Source organism: Enoplosus armatus, chromosome 15, assembly GCF_043641665.1.
Source record: "Enoplosus armatus isolate fEnoArm2 chromosome 15, fEnoArm2.hap1, whole genome shotgun sequence".
NCBI classification, from domain to species: domain Eukaryota; kingdom Metazoa; phylum Chordata; class Actinopteri; order Centrarchiformes; family Enoplosidae; genus Enoplosus; species Enoplosus armatus.
In genome coordinates, this window is record NC_092194.1 from 737,824 (window position 1) to 757,536 (window position 19,713).

Genomic DNA, 19,713 nt, shown 5'->3' on the forward strand with positions numbered 1-19,713 from the left:
ATTTCTGCACGGGCTTGGGGGTGTCTCTCAGGAAATCTGCAACCATAGTAGTATGTACGATATGTTAGAGAAGAAATACAGGAAATACTAGTTGTAACCGATACACTAGGCAAACTACACTGACGAGGTTAATTACAGCAATTGAGAGGAAATGACACACATTGTTGTTTGCGTATTTTTCCAAGGTGAGGGGACATTTAAATTATTGTTTTAGCCTGAAACCCGGCCTTTGTGGTGTGTACTTGGCGAGTAGGACCAATGAGAGGTGGTTAGACTGTCCTTGGCGGGGGAGGGGCTTTGCCTGAGCCATGTTGGTGTAAACATGGTCAAAGGTCTTGTTTCCTCTAGTGGGGCAGGAGACATGTTGGTGGAATTTGGGGAGTACTGTCTTCAGGTTGGAGCGGTTGAAGTCACCTGCAACAATAAAGGCTGCCTCCAGGTGTGTAGTCTGTTGTTTGTGAATGGCAGCATGCAATCCTTTCATAGCACGCTTAGCATTTGCATCCAGAGGGGACATGTGCTGCAGTCACAGCAGTGCATGTAAACTCTCTGGGTAGATAGAAATGCTTACACTTAACCATGCGATATGCAATCGCAGCTCATCCATTTTGTTCACCAGAGATGGTACACTGGCGAGGAAAATGCTGGGTAGAGATAGCAGATCTGGCGTTAGCTTTACCTTAGCCCTTAGCCCTCCTCTCTTCCCCTGACTTTGTTCACAGTCTTGATGCCGCCTGCGATCCACTTCCGACTGGCGGAGCTGAGTAGCTTCAGATGTCTTGGTGATCTCTTGAATGAGCCGATAAAGTTGTTCGAAGTTGTTGTGAAATCCAACGTCCAAAGGTGCTGTTCTGAGTGGAGAGACTTGAAACAAATGGGCAGATGACTACTAACTGGCAGAATCTGGGGAGACGCTGACCCTCTTGCACGCACCGCCATCTTGTCAACAAGGCTGGATTACCAACCAGGGGCTCCTGACCCACACAGCGCGGACTAGTGCCACTGACTTTTCCTCTAGCGCCACTAGAAGGTTTGCATTTTTTGATCTCAACAACAATTTCATTTATTGCCATGAAAACTGATACAGATATTCCCCAGAGTCCCCAGAGGATGAACCCTAATGACCTTGGCGACTTTTCATCTAAAGTTAAAATGGTTTATGACCAAATACCTACAAACCAATGACAGTCCCATCAGCCTCAACTGTACTAAGCGTTTACTACCAATTAGCAAAATTAGCATGCTAACATGTTGATATTGCCTTAGCAAACATGATGTCAAGCTGATGTACAGCTCAAAGCACCGCTGTGCTTCAGTACAACTTCACAGAGTTTCTGGTGTAGGTGATAGATTCTTCGTCTCGTTTTAAAAGCACAGAGCTTTGCACACTGAAATAACAAGAACGCACACTCACTTAATTGGTCACGAATGTTTATTTTCATTGTGAGAAACAATGAGAATCTGCCTTAAAACGTCCCGGTCATAAAACTCACTGGCTCCTCCTAACTGTTTAGCAACTTGCAGCTATCGTTCTCCCTTGTTATTGCACAGCAAGCGGCCGTCCCTTCATAACAGCATAACAGCTCCTTAGCCTTCTGACACACATAATGAGTTTCCCCCTCTCATCTGTGGCATTCTCTGCACCCCCCACCCCCACCCCCCCCCCGAGTAATTACAAGGCTGACGCTCTTACAGATAGAAGCTGCACACACCAACAGGGTCAATGACCAACACAAGAATGTGATTACATCAGAGAGTTATGTTGTGTGCTGATTATATGACAGTAATTATAAGAAATACATGGTTCTGGTGGAAGTATTGCTATATGATTTGAGTATTTGTTGAGAACGGGGGGGGGGGGGGGGGGGTAATCTTTAAACAGATTATTCCAGATGATATCGGCAGACAGGTTGCTGATTTTAGCTCAACAAAGTCACTTCGGTGTCTTTCGCCTCGAAAGAATCACTTTTTTTTTTTTTGCCAGTAGGAGGACGACGACTACTTTGCTCTCTGAAACGGTTACATAACATCTGCCTCTGCTTCGTATCGTGTGGGCAGGGGTGCATTGACTCCGCTGTTTGGAAAAATGGCATCCGAGAGGGCGAAAATAACCTCCTAACTGTTACACCGGGGTAATGTGGGTCAGCATGCAAACGTGCTCCCTTTCGGAAATCTGCCTCTCTCTCTCTCACATGTATTTATTTATAGGAATCCCCGTTTGTGCATTCGCTTGTGTGGGTTTCTGTGTGGGTTGAACAGAGTGTAGGCTGAACAGAGTGGAAAGTTTTGAAATAAATTTCCTTGTCATGCAAAGTATTTAAATATCTGGTGTACAGTTCTTCGAGGTTTTTTTATTATTATTATTATGCCATGTCAGGTTTCTTGGTGTTGTACAATATCCTTTAGGAAATGTACCTGGACTTTCAACAGCCATTTTGTTCACCTTCAACAGACGTAGTTTTAGTAATTGTCATTAAAGTATTAAACAGGTCAACAATTTGAGAAATATGCTTATTCAGGGCTGGAGTCAGTATGCAGTTAGCTTAGCTTAGCATAGCATAAAGACTGGTGGTAGGGGGAATCAGCTAGCCCGGCTTTGTCCAAAAAAATACTGTACACCTACCATCACCTCTGAAGATACTACGACTAAATATTTGACTTAATTATTGAGTCATCTGCCAATTATTTTCTTGGCTAATCAAATGTGTGGTCTATAGAAATATCAGAAAATAGTGAAGAAAAAAAACAATCATCAAATCCTCACACTTGAGAAACATCAAATGTTTGGCATTTATGCTTGAAAAAATGGCTAAAATGACGAATCACTTATCAAAAGTTGCGGATTAGTTTTCTGTTGATTCATGAATTGATCATTGTTGCTGTTTGTTTAATAAGTACACGAAAAGAAAAGGGAACATCATCCCGAGTTTATATATATTTATTTCCTGACAGGCAGCCGTGTATCCATCCCAATCCAAATAAACACGTTTCCCAAAATGCTTTTAACAAAAATACAATTGGATATTAGAAAAATTTGACAGTTTTTTTTTGGTCGTTGTTGTAATGATGTTGATAATATGTAAAATAACACTGACTGTTTGGAAGCATGGTAAGGATCATGGGGCCACTCAAATCAAAAGGGTTCATCCTGACATATTCTACTTACATAAGAATAATTATAACCTTGCCTAAACTGTTTGTACAGTTTCCATTCAACTGTCTACGACGACACCTCTTAAGCCTCGTAGCCTCACTGTAAACTGAAACATGGCTGTCGGTCTGAAGTGTATAAACACGCGTCACCCGGAATGATCCTCATTTCCTGCGTGGTGACAGTGCACAGACACCAGACACACACAGCTTCCAGCCCGGACTTTAATGACTACAGCAGCAGGAAGAGACGTATCACATTCATTTGAAGCCTTGTTGGGCAGCTGTTTATCCACAAATGGAAATTAAAGCGGTGTGGCTCATTGATGTGTTTTTATAGTTTATGGACAACTACGAAGCCCTATGGCACAGATTAATAAGACATATCGGGGCTTTGGAGACACACACAATACTTGTTAGTCGCATCGATTCGTTGTCGGATTTGTTGACAATAAGAAAAAGTATCACCAGTCTTATCCGTTCACTCAGAGTTGACTTACTCGCTGTTCCTGAAGCTTTCAACCGCATCTCACGGTCTTGATCCAGGGTTCTCACCATCTCACCAACGTCATGTTTCCCCATGAATGAACAGCAGAAACAGACGACATCAAACCAAAACCGCGAACCCCGGACCCTCAGGCGAACAGTACTCGGCCGCGGGACTGCTGTTGTGTTTTTGTTTTTTTGGCGGGGTTTGGACTTATGTTGGTTCTGGACCAGCTGAGACTACATCTCATCCCCATGACCTTTACTTTAGATTTTAATAGTGAAGCCCATAAGAGGGCAGAGCATTAGGACATAGAAATAGTAGTTACCTGGATGGGGACCAGTGCATACTCCAGAGTACCTCCATGAGTACCTGCAAGAGCCCCCTAACCACAAGCCCGGCTGGTCCTAGTTGTCCCTAGTTTCAAAGGGAGACAAGCAGTGCATACACTGGGGTTTACACTGAGGATGCTATCTCCTGATCGGACGGTGAGTTCCACACTCGTGGAACCGGAGTTACATCCAGGTAACTAATATTTCAACTCATAGCCAGGTCGAGTCTTGTGTCTGTGCTCTGTTTCAAGCTCAAACACTTCGTCATGGTCGCCATAGAAACCAATCTTCTGCCACTGATGCCTGCTACACATTGGAATAAGTAGATGGGGACCTAGGCTGGTAGCACGGATGGAGCTTACACCTCTGCATCTGTGATTAATGACTGTTACATAACCTGCCGAACGAAAGGCATTTCATTGTTATAATGATGCCTCAGGAATTATCTGTCGAAAGCTGATGCTTTAAGGGAATAGTTCATATTTTTCTCAAAGATTCACAATGTAGCTTTGACCGTATGTAACAAGTGTCTGTGTGGATCCTCCTGGCAGGAGCCCCCACAATAAAAGTGCTTGTTAGTGCGTGTTTGATGTGTGCGGAAGTGCTGTCAATACCAAACACCGACTGTGAGGTCAGGTTTGTAATGCTGGTTGTTCTTTGATCAGAGAGTTCCTGATGTAAATCCTACTTTTGCCAATTTTAGACTGCCTTTTTAATCAGACCGAACGTTCTTCCAGGGCTGCTTTTGTTTAACACTTAACATTTGAGAACTTTGGCTTCTTTTTTTTTCTTTAGTTAAATGAACAAAGGGGATTTGTAAAAAAAAAAGAGCAGGAATGAGTCCTAAAATGCGGAAATGAGTTAGGATTTTTTTTACACTTCCGGTTCCCTCGTCTGGAAGTCGATGGGTTTTTTTGAATGGGTTTTTGGTTAGATGCCTGAAATGAGGTCTGTGGTTAACACAAGCTGAAGAGATTTCAACATTTTGTTCTACGACATAAAATATGTCAGTAGATGCCCCCCACTCGTGAATTCTGAAGCTTTTACGTGTCTTAAAAAAGGCGGTTTGTTAACGAGCGGCTAAATGAGACTGCAGAGGTTGTCGCGGACATTAAACGTCTTCATGCCGAACACGGAAAGTCATCTACTCAGTATTTGTGTTTATACTCTATATCTATCTGTCTATATATCTATATCTATCTATAGTCTCTTAAAAGTGAAGCTCAGTGGTGGTGACGTTGAAGTGACGCGACCGCGGTGTAGTTCCTTTATAGCCTAACGTTAGCTTTTTACTTCTGCTGATTCCATTTATGCTTCAAAAATCATAAAAGTGGTGTTCATCAGTGAAGATTATCTTGCTGAACAAAACGTGTAAGTATCATAAACTTTTGTTTTGCCGCAGAGTTTATTTTCTGCAATAATCCAAAATCCCATGGAACAATCCCATTGGCTTTCTGTCGAGAGAACCAGGGGCGACGCTGACTTCCGGGTTCGCCTCCAAAAACACGTCCTCCCTGCAGCAACTCTATTTCACTATTAATTAATCCGCTAATTTTCTCAACTAATTAAACCACAATATCCCCGAGCTGAAGGTGACTTCACACTGCTTGTTGTTCACACGGAGAGGCTAGAGCCCATGCAGGGAGTGTTTCAAAAATGACTAATTTTGTACGTCTTTCTTTCTTTCTTTCTTTCTTTCTTCAAATGCTGTCGTCGCCTTTTTGTAACTGAAGCACATTCTGTTTTGAAAAGTGCCAAGCGACTAAAGCTCAGCTTACATCACTCACATCGCTGAGGCCATTCGCCTCAAAATGTGGATCTCTGTTGAATTGTTTAATAGAATTACACCCGCAAAATACACTTTATATCTCTATGACCATTTATTTCCCCTCGAAACAGGTGAGCCTATCGTATGTAATTTAATTACATTCTTTATTTTACGTGTATGTGAATGTGTATATATTTGTATGTATATGTATTTATTTATAGACTAATGGCTGTCTTGTATTGTCTCTTTAGTTTAACATCTCTTAATTGTATTTTATCATCTACTGTACTAATACTAACTTGATTACTAATATATATATATATATATATATATATATATATATATATATATATATATATATATATATATATTATTTAATTTGTTCATTTCATTATCTACTTCATTCTATTAACAAATATTGTCAATATTGAATATTGGATTGTGTGAGAGAGAGAGAGAGAGAGAGAGAGAGAGAGAGAGAGAGAGAGGGTGGGCGGGCCCTGGATCAGCTCCATCCCACCTCGGAAATACCAACCAGGTGCTGCAGCTCCTTCCTCCGCTGCTGTCCACGGGACTGTTCTGCTGTCCCACCCCCAACCCCTACCCCCACACCCCCCCCACCCTCTCTCTCTCTCTCTCTCTCTCTCTCTCTCTCTCTCTCTCTCTCCGGAGCTCCATCGCTCCCGCCGGAACAAACCCGCAGCACACACACCGGCGATGTCCGGCCAGAGGCTGAGAAGCTGACCGTTATCTCTGCCCTCGCACCCGGCTCTGCATGGCTCCCCGTCGGCCGACCGGAAAATAGACTGCAGCGGCAGCAGCTTCTCCTCCTCCTCCTCCTCCTCCTCCAGCCGAGGTGTGTGTGTGTCGGGGGGGTGGTGGTGAGCTTTGTGAGCGATCCTGCCCCGCTGGGGTCTCTGCAGCACTCTCCGCGGTTCCAAATGGCCGGACACGAGTGGGAAGACTGGTTCGAGCGGGAGGAATTCATCGGACAGATCAGCGACATGCGAGTGCAGAACCTGCAAGGTAAGGAGCATCCCGACGGGCTCCGGAGCAGTGAGCTGGCCTGGCCACGCATGCACAAACCTGCGTGTGTGTGTGTGTGTGTGTGTGTGTGCTGCGAGTGACTCGGGGTCGTTCGCTTTCGCTTGTGCAACTTTTTTTCGGCTTCGTGTGTTTTTTTTTGGTTGTGCTCCTCAAACGTGCACAGCAAACCCCGCAGAGTCCCGCAACTTTCCACGGCGCTCATAGCACACGCGTGCAAGAAAGCCAGCGACTGGTGGTTACGCAGGACCTTCGAAACACAGTAACTAAATAAATAAATAAATAGGTAAATAAATACATCTGTGACGCTTCATCTCGCAACCGCACTTGTTGTGTGCGGGTTTTGAAGTCGTGGAGTGTGCGCACTTTGTTGCGGAAGGGAACAGTGGTCTCTCCTCTCAGCCCTGAAGCACCACTTCCAAACTGTTTGTTTTTGTATGTTTGCTTGTTTGTTTGTTTTTTTAAATAATGAACTATCATGGCAGGCTGTCCGTCACACAGCTCCTCCAGTAGGAATCACTATTATTGTCTGCGCCAAGCCCCCCCCCCGCCCCTTTAAAAAGGTCCCGTATATCTGACATCATGGCGTCACGTTCATTTTCGGCCCGTGCTGCGTTCACGTAGGGTTCGCGGCGGACGGACAACACCTTCTGTAAAAGCAAACAAACAAACAAACAAACAAACAGTGCGGCGGAACTGGCGGGGGCGGCAAAACGAAAACACGCGTGTCCACATGTTGCTACGGTGATGTCGTATTGTTTACAAAGAACGGCATCAAATATATTAAAGGGGACCTATTGTGCTCATTTCCAGCTCTCTGTTTTCATTTTGTGACTCCACTGCAGCAGCTTTGCAGGGTTCACAGTTCAGAAAAGTCCTGTTTTTTCTTATTCTGGCCCTCAGTTCACCCTCTGTCTGAAACAAGCTCCTGTCTCTTTAAGCCCCCCCCCCAACCAAAAGCCCAATTTCTTCTTATTGGCCAGCCAAGTTCCCAGCAGACTTTCCAAAGGCAAACTGTAAACCTAACTTGTTACTAAGCAACGCTGACATAAACATAAACATCTGGTCTGTGCCTGGAGCAGAGATACCATATAAGGACATCCGTGCCTGTCTGACATCAGAGAGACCCGGCGGTTGCGAAAAACTGAAACGGAGCGTTCAGAGCATACGTTCACCTCATTATTTGGCAACGTTTTAGTATGAATATCCAACATTGTAATGTTATATATATGACAGAAAATAAGGGAAAGCTTATGTAATTATCCTGCTAATACATAACGTTAGCTATAAAGTGCAGCTTTCTCTTAATACTCTCGTGCAAACTTCAAATGAATGTTAAATTATCGCCGTTTCTGGAAACAACTAATGAACACTGTTGCCGTCCAACATGGCCGGCAAACAGTAGGCTCATATCATATCTTGGTCACAATTAAAAAAAAAAAGAACAACAATGTTGTTTTTGTTCACAAAACGGTACTATCAGCCCATATATTGTTCCCAAATATCGACCTCAAAAAATCCAGTATTGGTCGGGCTATAGTCCGAACTGGCCCACTGTGCATTTGACCTCCGTAGGAACTCGAGATGGACGCCTTTGCTACGAGCACTTAAAGGAGCGCCTTAGTCATTTTGCATAGCTCGTCCATAAAGTCGTCAGACTCACTCGGACACAGTTCGAGTACGAATCTACGAAATCTAAGCAAATCTGAGGCCGAGATTGACCTGACCTTTAGCTCCCCCCCAAAAAGCAGCACTGGATCCTACACTTCCCACAATGCAACAAATACTATCTTCACCCTTTTGTTCAACACAAACATTGTATCGGTGGATATGGGTGGCAGAACATCAAATACTGGGTCAGGTGTCTGTATCAGCTTTTTAAATCTTGTTGCTTCCTGTCACAAGTTGATGTATGAGCATGTGCGCTAATCAGCTAGCCCCCCACCCCCACCACCTGCTGTGTAGCTGCATTACATTCTGGTCTATTTTGTGCCTCTGTGGGTGTACAAATCGTTCTCTCTGCATCTTCTCCAGTGGATTTATTATTGGCCTTGTGGGAGCAAGTTGAAAGAAGCCCACATTGCTGCTTGATTTTTTATTTATTTATTTTTTTGATGGACTAAGACTGTGGCTGTTGGGGGATTTCTGGGATGATGATGATGATGATCTCATTGTTTACCTTTTTTTTTTTTTTTTAGCCAGTTATTCGCACAGATAAACCAACCAAAATTTGACCCAGAAAAGCAAAGGTCCGTCGGAAATTGGGAGGTTTGAGGTGAGTGCCTCTGCTGAACTGGAGTGAACCTGTAAGTCATGTGGGAATCTCTAATATACAGTTAAGTGCTTGCCGGTGTGCCAAACAGGGCTTTACAAAGATTAGAGGGGCAGACTAACAACGAATTGCTCTTGAAAGTGGAAGTAATTGATTTTAATGAGCGTGGCGAGAATAAAAGCTTTTGTTCAACTCGAACCCGGTTAATCCCGAAAGCCCCGTGGCAGGGCAAGAATCTCCTGATGCATTCAAACCATCGCTTCATATGATGCGTTGGCGCAGAATACCAGAAGAGCGGTGTGAGATGGAGTATACAAGGCCAGGCAACCCTTCCATGAGAGACCGAGGCGGACGGCCACACGATGCCGGACTCGTGGAGAGGGAGAGACCCCCGCCACATTTAATAAGATAACAACAGATCCATTCCTCCTCAGCGGCAGCAAGCTGTAGTGCGGCCATGTTGGTTTATGACGATCCTCCACTGGCGTTTCGGACAATACTGCAACGGATCGCCCAGCGCCTTGCGTGGCAGCTCGGCCCCACGTGCGAATGTGAATTTGAATATAAGTGAAGTCAATTTACCATTCATTCTCTCTTTTCTTTTCTTTTTTAGCTCTGGTTTTGGTCTTCACCAACTTCTGAGAAAAAAGAAAAAGTCTGGCTCTTTTAAAGCTGTTTTAAAGACTTTAAAGCGAGTCTGGCTGAGCGGCAGCCACTGTGGCCAGAAGTCCCATAGTCCCGTAGAATGATTCGGTTCGACCCCCCCCCCCGTCACGCCAAAGTGTCCTTAAGCAAAACGCTGAACCCTGACCTGCTCCCGATGGAGACCAGCACCTATATAGGTTTTCTCACCCTCTAATGCCTAATGGGTTTGAAACATGACAGACACTGGATGAAGATGGATAAAGTGCCCCCCCCCCCCCCCCCAACCACCACCCCTGTGTCTGTGTGCCAGAAACAACACACAGAAGTGGATTACAGTAAACTGTGTATCTGATTACACCTGGTGAGCAACTGTTGCCCTGGAAACACGCAGCTGTGTGTCACAACACGAGTCTTGGCTCAGAAGTCAAAGACAAGCACATGGATAAAAACCGTATTGGCTCCTGATGTTTATTATAGTTATTTCATACGTTTGTGTAACAATTCAGAGGTTGGTCAGCTGTTTTGTGATCAGGTGGAATTGAGAGGAGTCCCAAGGTTTCAGTCCAAATAGAGGGATCATTCTGGTTTATCACAACATGGGTCTTGTTTATGTATTTTCTCCATTGTTCCTGGTGGAACTAACGACACCGCTCATGTTTTTGTGCCCTGGTGGACTTTGCTGTAGTTGACCGTGCCGCGTTTCCGGATCTCAGCAATTACTGTGGCACGATGCTGTGTACACATACATGTGGATGTCCTATAGGTTTGTCTATATAACCTCTGCCCTAAGACCAGTTTCAGGCGACAGCCATTCTTAAACGTTCATGTAAAGGTGCACCAGCACAAAATTTGGACGGAAGCAAACCTTTCCACAGCGGCCCCACAACCTGTGCTGTCTCTGCTGGAATATGGTCTCACTGTGTCACGCTGGTTTGATGTGTGGTGGTCTTAAAACTCAGTGCGAGCTGTCTTAGGTCGGTCTTTTTCTCGTCCTGAAAATCAAACTTGTTCAACAGCGTCGGAAGTTTTTAGTCTTGCGGTAATGGCCGTGAGCATCGTCAACAACCAATGGGTGCACGCTCTCCAGCACCAAACAGGAAGCAGCGAACCGGGTAGTAGCTACAGAAACACTAGGTAACTGCTGAAGTGCTGCTGTTCGTTATTGGTTTGATTAATGGTTTAATAACGTGTGTATTCATTACTGACGGTGGCTGATCAGGCTAATTATACTCAGTTTCTATATATATGCAATAACTTTAATGTATGCATTATGTGAACTTTGAGACAACATTTTATCTGTCACTCACTCCTGAAAGTAGCAGAACACAATGAAAAACGAATGGTGCTAGTGGTGCAATATAAACTGAGCCCCCCCCCCCCCCCCCCCGGCACTAAACTGAGCTTTTCCTGTGGACTTTTTCCCCCCAGCCTTGTGAAAAAGATGCAGAAGTTTCGCACGTCTTCGTCCGTATTCTCTGCAACGCTGACGGGCCGAGCCCCGAGCCATCTGACGAGCGGCTGTGATTCTCTGCATGAAAGCCGGGGGGGGGGGGGGGGGCAGCTAGTGCTTTAAAAACAATGGCTCGGAAGGCTGTTACATAACACGCGATGAGACGAGGAGAGAGGGGGAGCAGTTCTCCTCGACATTACAGTACTGGAATCCCTGATCCTGTACATCCCCGCATCACACTTCCCACACACGTTCATACCCACACACACACACACACACACACACACACACACACACACACACACTGCCTCCCACCTCACTGGGTGTCTCTCTGAGTGCAATTAACATTACTGGGGAGAAGCTCAAGTACTTCGCTGGTACTGCGTTCTGCCACATTATATAGCAATTGTATCATGGCATAAAACTGGATTCTGATTGGCCCAGAGAATGTCCATTATTTTCATGTGACTGTGCAACTCTGATGATGTCATCGGGGTTATCCGGGCTCGGCAGAAATGCAAAAGGCGTCTAAAGGAGTCAAAGGAAGACGCTATCCCACGTGGGAAATGTAGGATCCAAACATTTGTTTAAGCTTGCCTCATCCTATGCACTGAAAGTCGGGACGCTGCTTCAAAGTTGACCTTTCATGGGTTTTTTTTTCTCCACTGGCCCCTTGTGAGTCCAACAGCAATTCAACAGTCATGGAAACATGAAGTACACAAGGAAGAAAAGACGGAGATGGGGAAATCCATCAAGAACCCTCGTAAGAGTCAACTTGATTTGAGCACGAACTGACCGAAATAGAACCGGATGAATGTAAAATCTGTTTCGTCCTTTGACTAAGCTGCAGCTTCTCCCCCACTTAGTTTAGCAGCCCGGCGATATTTATCAGATGGTCGGGAAAGACGGCGCCAACTCCAGAGTTTCTATTTTAAGAATGTTCTGCCTCGAAATATGGGGCAGAGCACTTTTTAATCTTTTGGAAAGTAGTGACAGGTGTTCTGGGTTTTTATTTTTTTTTTTTTTGGATAACAGCGTGGCTCGTGGTGTACTGTCCTGTATTTGACCCTTTGCCGTGAACATAGTGTACATCATCTAAAGTGCATATTCGGGGGATTTTTTTCTGGTCCTGATCTCTGCCCGCTGTATCCCTCTTGTCATGTTGTTGGCCATCGTAAGACAGGTAATCCAGAACCAAGCTGTTCTTGTAAAGAACCCAAGAGCCCCATTGTTTTCCCCTTAACTTTAAAGGTTGCACTGCCTTGTCCTGGTTTCACAATGACCACTCTGCTAGCCGTCAAAGCAAAAAGTGTTGTTTATTCATATTTTGACGTTTTGGCTTCACTTTTGGGGAGCTGTCATGTTGTCCATCTTTATATACAGTCTGTGGTTATATCGCACACAAACAGATATATATGAAAATGCTTATGAGGGCCGTGACATGTTGGAACTACAGATGGTACATGGACTGAAACTTCCCAAAGTCCAGCATAGTCCCCCCCCCCCCCCCCCCCCCCCCGGAAAAAAAATCACAAATTGTAGTTTTTTCCATTTGTTATGTGTATGAATTAAACAAACCGAGATGCAACGTGTTAATAAGCGAGCTTTCGAGGCGTCGGCAGGCATTTTATTTCCCCATGCTTCCAGTCTTCACGCTAAGCTAGGCTAGCCACATTCTTACTCCAGTTATGAACTTAACGCATAGACTTGGCGCCAATATCCACCTCGATATCCGTATTTCCCAAAATGTTGGGTTGTAAGTGCGTTGAGCTCTCCGGGCCACCGTACTTTCTCTTGATACAGTGATTCGGGCCGCTACGTCGTTCATGTGGTTACCTGACAATCATGCTCACCGTCAAGCCAATCGCGAGTATTCGCTGCGGGGCGTGGTGCGAGGTTAAACTATATCGCAGTGGTGAGTGAAGCCCATTAGACATATTAGCGGGGAAATTCATTAGCAGGGTTGAAGATGAAATAAAGGACGCACTTCAAGTAACATTTTGTTGATAGAGAATTCGCCAGACACATTTGAAGAATAAATAAATAAGGATATAGACTTGCCATGATGCACTTGGAATTGGATTGCTTTGCTTTTTTCTATGATTTCTATGCCGATTTATGGATGGGCAGTGGAGAAGTCATGTCGGTGTCTAATCCTGAGAGGCAGGAACGTGGAAAGGATTCCCCGTAAGTGTGTCGAGGAGAGTTCAGGCCGCAAACAGAGAGGCTTCTCCCACCGCGCTCTGTTGACTCTCCATTGTCTGAGCGAGACTGTCTGCGAACGGCCTCTGCTGCGGCTCACATCAGGGCTGAATGTGGCGTTCTTGAATGTGCGCCCAGTCCCCCCCCCTCTCCCCCTACATCCTAGGAGCAGGTTGGATGGCCAAAGAGCCTCAGCCTTCACAAACTCTGCTGCGAGCTTTCTGGGGGTGGTGACAACAAAGGTCCCTTCTTTTGTTTTTACCCCCCCCCCACAATTCTTTTTGAATTCCCTCTTTCCAGTCGTTCCTGCAGCCAGAGCTTCCATAAACTGTTTCAGATGTGTGCTCAATTCGCGGCAAACGAGCTCCCTCTGCACAAACCCTCAGGCTGGCATTCACTGGGAAATGGCAGACATTTGTGATGAGGAAGCACATGTCACACACACACACACACACACACACACCATGACAGTGGACTGCGCTCTAAAGCCTGCAGTGTGCTGCAAAACGATAGCATTTTGCATGCTCCCAGAGTCCTTGTCCGTCCCAACTAAACTGTCCCTAACTCCCCAGTTTTTTGCTCTGAGTGCGTGTAGTGGATCTCACTCTGCATTGCATTGTGTGAAAGATAAGAACCGCACCTCCAACCCCCCCCCCACCACCACCATTTCCAGACTTTGCATGTAATGTTCATTTGCTTAAACAAAGTAGCTGTTGCTACTCTCTGATGTTTCAGTACAGGCAGAGACAGAATTCAAGTTCATTTCTCACCTTCTTAACAGTGTAATGGCCGAAGGCTACAGTGTAATCCTGCGTAGTTTTACCAATATATATATTCTTTTATTTTCTTCTCTTTCTTTCTCCTTCAGTCACCCACCATTCACAGAAAAAGCTACTGACTCACCGTCACTCAGTCACTCTCTAGTTTCCACAGATTGGTCTTTTAATTTCAACAAATTTCCGATTGTATTGCAGCAGAGTTACCGATGCGGTGACTTGAAGTGAAATTTTTCAACTTGCGTGACGAATTGACATGACGCATGTGTCGCGGAGGCCTGACAGAATATGTCATATCTGTTGACTTGATTCCAGCTAGCAGTTGTACTTTACTGTGAACCAAGTTAGCGTTAGCCCTGATCGAGCTGAACTCCATTCAGAAAACAAGCATTTTAAAAGCCGCTTGCTCGTCGTCTTGTCGGGCGGACGTGACAAAGCGTGAATTCGGACTTTTTATATATCGGCATCATGATCATGATTTCGGCATCCATTTTGATCCGTTTATTGCAATTAAATCGCTACTAAACTATATTCAGATTCTATATAACATCCCTTCTCTCACAGCAAGTGGTGAAACTGAAACTGAAGCTGAAGCTGAAGAGTGAGATAGAAACTCTCTGTCTCTCGGTGTAATCAGGCGTAGGTGTGCAGTGTGGGCTGACAGGCAGATCATGAATAAGCACCTGGTTTCTGTGGAGGAGGCGATGAGAGATCAGTGATGTCACCCAACAATAACGCGCTGGAGGGGACTTACTATAAAGTATTTTTTCTTTGCTTCCAAAAAAAAAAAACCCATAATCTTACAGTAGATCTTCACTTCAACTGGAACCTCTGAGACGGCGGAGATGGGGCCCTCTGTCCTGCAGTGATTGGATGGACGAAATGAGTGGTGTTTAACTGTCGCATTCCTGAGCCGAGTCTTTTACAGCTTAATTGATGCCATTGTGTTGACAAACTGTACCAAAGGGAGACAGAGGCCGGTCCAGTATTCGAACAGGTGTGCTGCCTCTATGTAAAGCAGGAAGCAGAGCTGTCAGGTTGCATAACCTGCTTTCGTCCAAGTTGAATGCAAAGGACAGCAACGTAGGACCCCTGTGTGTCAGATATACACGTAGACACAAATGATCTTTTAAACGTCACTGGTCAAAGACTGCAGCAGCCGGACTGTCTGGAACATTCATGTGGATAATCCTTCTGTTAGCTAATGTAAGCTACCAGATACATGCATACCCTTAACTATGATGAGCTCAGAGAGACTGGAATAATAACAATAATAATTCTTTTTTGTGATTTTTTTTGACAAAAACGGAACAGACAGATCAAAGGACAACAGGCGAGGTCGTCGTGGGTTGAGACAAAACGCCTGACATGGTGCAAAACCATTGAAAACAATGAAAAGAAAGGGGGGGGGGGTTTACATGGCAGTACCACGGTCTGCAGGTTCCTTTATGTCCGTGGTTGTTCTTTGAAATCATAGAGGTCCTTATGATCTTATGTGACTATGACTCATGCCAAGCCAGGGTGTTTTTTTTGTTTGTTTTTTTAAGGAGGGTGGGGGTTTGTGGCCTTTTTAACACAGAAGAAAATGAAACCAAGTTGTCCAAGCGAAATAAATATATGGCAAAGAAATCCCCTTCAGGTTCAAATAGGATTTCCAGCTGCTCCAGTATTATTCTCACACTTTTATTTGCGGCTTGCCTCAGAGGAAACGGCAATTGTTTCCATAACAATCAAAATGGCCGTTTATAATTCTATTCATCAGTCCGTGCCAAGCCCCACACATTCACCAACAACAGCCCACGTACGCTCTAGCTGTTAATATTTTTTCCTGGTTACCGTCTGTTAGTAACATCTCGTTGTGTTTTATTGCACGCGAAATTGTTGATGCCAGCATTCCGATTTATTCAAATATGCCCGGATCCTTAGGTTCTTCTTGGGACATCTCTGATCACGGTGTAACCCTAACCCTACACTGTAAATAATGGAAGAAAGATTTGAAATGATTAGCTGTAATGATTAGTGGATTCATCCATCAGACAATCGGCAGAAAATGAATCCGCAACTATTTTGACGATTGAGCAATCACTTTTCAAGCAAACGTGTCAAATGTGTCTTTGATTTCGGCTTCTAATTTGTGAGGATATGTGACAGCGAACTGAGTAGCTTGAGGTTAGCAAGACAAAAACCAGCAAATTGAAGACATTTTTTTAACATTTCTTCGAATCAAGTGTTAATCGAGAAAAATCATTTCCAGATTTGGCTGTAATGAAATTAATCACGAGTTGCAGGACTACTCAATATACTCAACACAAACACGCTGTGACAAGTTGAGTCAAGTATACATGCTGTTACACACCATTCGGATTTAATGTAGTCAAGTCATTTAAATACACTGTTTGGGTGTATTCTGACATAAATTCCTCTCACCTAGTCCAGCTTTATCTCCCTCCCGCTGTCTTAACCTGGTAAGTGCTCAGATATTCTGAGTGTGCTCCTTTTTTATAAAACCTTGCCCATTTCCCCCTCCTAAAAATACCTTGTCTCTTTTTTTTTTTTTTTTTAAAGGTCAGTGGTTATATTGTGAGATAAACCTCCACTGGTGGGTGATGTAAGCCTGGGTTAGCTCACTCTTTGTCTCCACTCTATGATTGGTCTGGAAGGCTGATTTATTTGTATTTTTTTATGGGATGCAGGTGGTTCCACTGCTGTGCCAGAGAAATGGCCCGGCACTAACACACACTCCACTGAGGCGGCGCTGCCTTCAAAGGGTTAACAGCAGTGATGACTCACCATGCAGTGTTTCTCAGAGACGGTGCTCTCAGGTTGACCTGCGGGCCCCCGGGGGCGTTTACTGAGCAGGTATAAGCACTCCAGAAAAAACACCCGCCCACCAGGGATAGCTTTTCAATTTTCCAGCGATTCAACTTGAGCTGCTGTTACTCTCTCTCCTGTTGTTCCGCTTTGTTTTCCCCCCTCGCAGTCAGAAAAGGTTTTATGCTATCATTGCTTATGTTTTTCTCCCATTCAAAGGATGAGCAGCAATTTAAAAGTGCAAAGGGAAAGTTACTTCTTTTTTTTTTTTGCCAAATCCATCCTCCTCTTTGAACTACAGCATATGACACCCTCTATCCTTAGACCAACATAGTATGATTACAGTATGAACAAACCGATAGGACCTGAGCCACACAACCTCCACCTATAAGACCTGTAAGATTACACGAACACACAGACGGAGCCTTGTATTCTGAGGTAGCACGGGATGGAATACAAGGTTTAAGGGGATCAGTCCTATATGAAGGGGCAGCATTTACAATTTTGTGGGTCATCAGAAGCACCTTAAAGTCTTATCTGACATGGATATAGAGCCAGGAGTGATATGATCAGATTTTCAAGTCTTAGGGAAGATTCTAGCTGCAGCATTCTGAACCATTTGAAGCCTTTTAGTACAAATATGCGGCAGACCTGACAACAAAATAGTAATCAAGTCTTGATGAAACAAAGGCGTCAATTAGGATCTCTGCATCAACCAAGGGCAGACAAGACCTAATTTTAGCAATGTTGTGTAGGTCTAATCAGGAGCAGGAAATCAAGCAGGCCTCTAATTTAATAATTTGGGAATGATCATCTGCCTTTATACACATACAGCTGAGTATCATCAGCGTAGCAGTGGAAATGAATTCCATGACTTTGTATAATTTGGCCAAAAGGTGAAATATAAAGAGAAGAAGGGCAGTGTAGGGCCAATAACAGAGCCCTGAGGCCCTCCGTACTTTCCATCCAAAAAGTTTGCTGTCGTATAATTATAGGAAACTTTCAGATAGGTAGTGCTTAAGCCATGCCAAGAGACAGGCCCGGAGACGCCACTTTGATTTCCCAGTCGGCAAGGAGTATGCAATAATCCACGGTATCAAAAGCTGCGCTGTGATCCAATAATAGAAGCGCAAGGTGGAATCTGAATCCATAGTAAGCAGAAGATCCAGAAGATCATTTACCACTTTAATACATGCAGTTTCGGTGGAGTGGCGGGCCCTGAAAGCAGACTGAAGAGGTTCAGAAAGATTACTGTTGAATATGTGGACTGAAAGTTGCTAAGATTCAAGTAAAAACCTCCTTTTAAGAGGCAGAAATTTCGAGCAGAACCAGACTTTAGGTGGTGGTGGGGGAGGGGGGGGGGGGTCATCTGCCATAGCAACTATAATTATAATAATAATGGAAATATGACTGATAATAATAGTTACAGCTGTAATAATAACTGAAATAGGATTAATAATAGCAATAACTTTAATAGTAACAGAACTGTGACTAATAATAATAACTGCAGCGATGAGAGTCAAGCGAGTCAACTCTTTCTAAAGACTTGAAGGTTGGAGACTGGTGGATGATTATTTAGAGACCCTAACCCATGAGCTTTGTTTGAGAAGCTGCTGGAATGTTTGGTGCGGGATGACATCAGCAAATGTGTGTCGTGTTGAGCTCTCCGTTCAGTTCAGTCAATTCAGACAGGCGCTTTCTCTAAAGGCGGTCTCTCAGATTTCGATCTGATGGGGTCAAAAAAAACCCACCGTCACTCGGTGTGGTCTGTCAGGTACTGCCTTTGCCCTGAATCGTAAGCTGCAGAAACACACGGATGTAGTGTCAATGACATAATCCACGGTTATCTGAAGTGATGTTTTTGTGTTCCCTGAGTTTGGGTTCACCCCTTTGTGCCACCCTGAAGCCAGAAATCCATATTTTGGTAAGGAGGGTGTAGCCTGGGTGCAGCTGAAGAGAGACACGCAAGTTGCCTTTGGCTGAGACTCCCGTCAAACAAATAAGCTTTGAACATATTTGAATTTGCCTCACCACTTTTTGTGTACAGAAATATCAACTGTAAGGAGTCCATTGAGCCTATTGTTCAAGTTTTTGGACATATTTGTGGGAACAGCGTCTAAGGGTCGGGTTATGCTGTGAAAGAACCAGATGGTACGGTGTGTTGCCTGACCTCATCAAAAGTCACAAGTGATTATTGTTGTTCTGAACAGCCATACTCAAAGCAGCATCCAATCAAATTACAGTACTGACTTCGTAAGTTGGTTGCCAAATTTCACGCACCCTGGTAAACCCCTAATGTAGGGGATTGGATTCATTTCCTTTTGTAATTGGATTCGATCCGATAAGTAGTTTGATGTTCATTTCAGTTCGGACTTTGATGTGTTGCAATCGTCACCGCAACACGCGCGAAGATAACTACTGAATGCTTAACGTTTTGTGGAGAAAGTTGTGACTTTTGAGGCACTTTGTCACAGGAATCAGCGTCCCAACCTTGGCTGTTGCTGCTTGGTAAAAACCACTGCACCCTGAACTGTTACTTGTTGTTGCTGCGTCTCGTGGCTTATGAATAGTGGCATGAACCCACAAATCATCTCCTTCTGGGGTCATATCATGTTGTTGTTTACATCCTTACCCCTCATGAGCCACACTCCTTGGAACAGGACATCCACATTGTCAGCTCTGTGCATGTACATGCGCTCTGAAATAGCAGCATTACCTAATATGTAAACATGACTTTGATGATGCAATGAGGGACGTCCTTAAAACGTGTTCTAAA

The 19,713-nt window shown here is 44.4% G+C and overlaps 1 protein-coding gene across 1 annotated transcript in view; it reads left to right on the forward strand.

Moving 5' to 3' along the window:
* The first annotated feature begins 6,557 nt into the window (after positions 1 to 6,557).
* Positions 6,558 to 19,713, forward strand: part of clmna (calmin a) — a 39,482-nt gene continuing 26,326 nt past the window's right edge. The window contains exon 1 of the mRNA XM_070920988.1: positions 6,558 to 6,763. Within this exon, the coding sequence (XP_070777089.1) occupies positions 6,679 to 6,763 (85 nt within the window). The 5' untranslated portion in view covers positions 6,558 to 6,678. The remainder of the gene's footprint in view (positions 6,764 to 19,713) is intronic.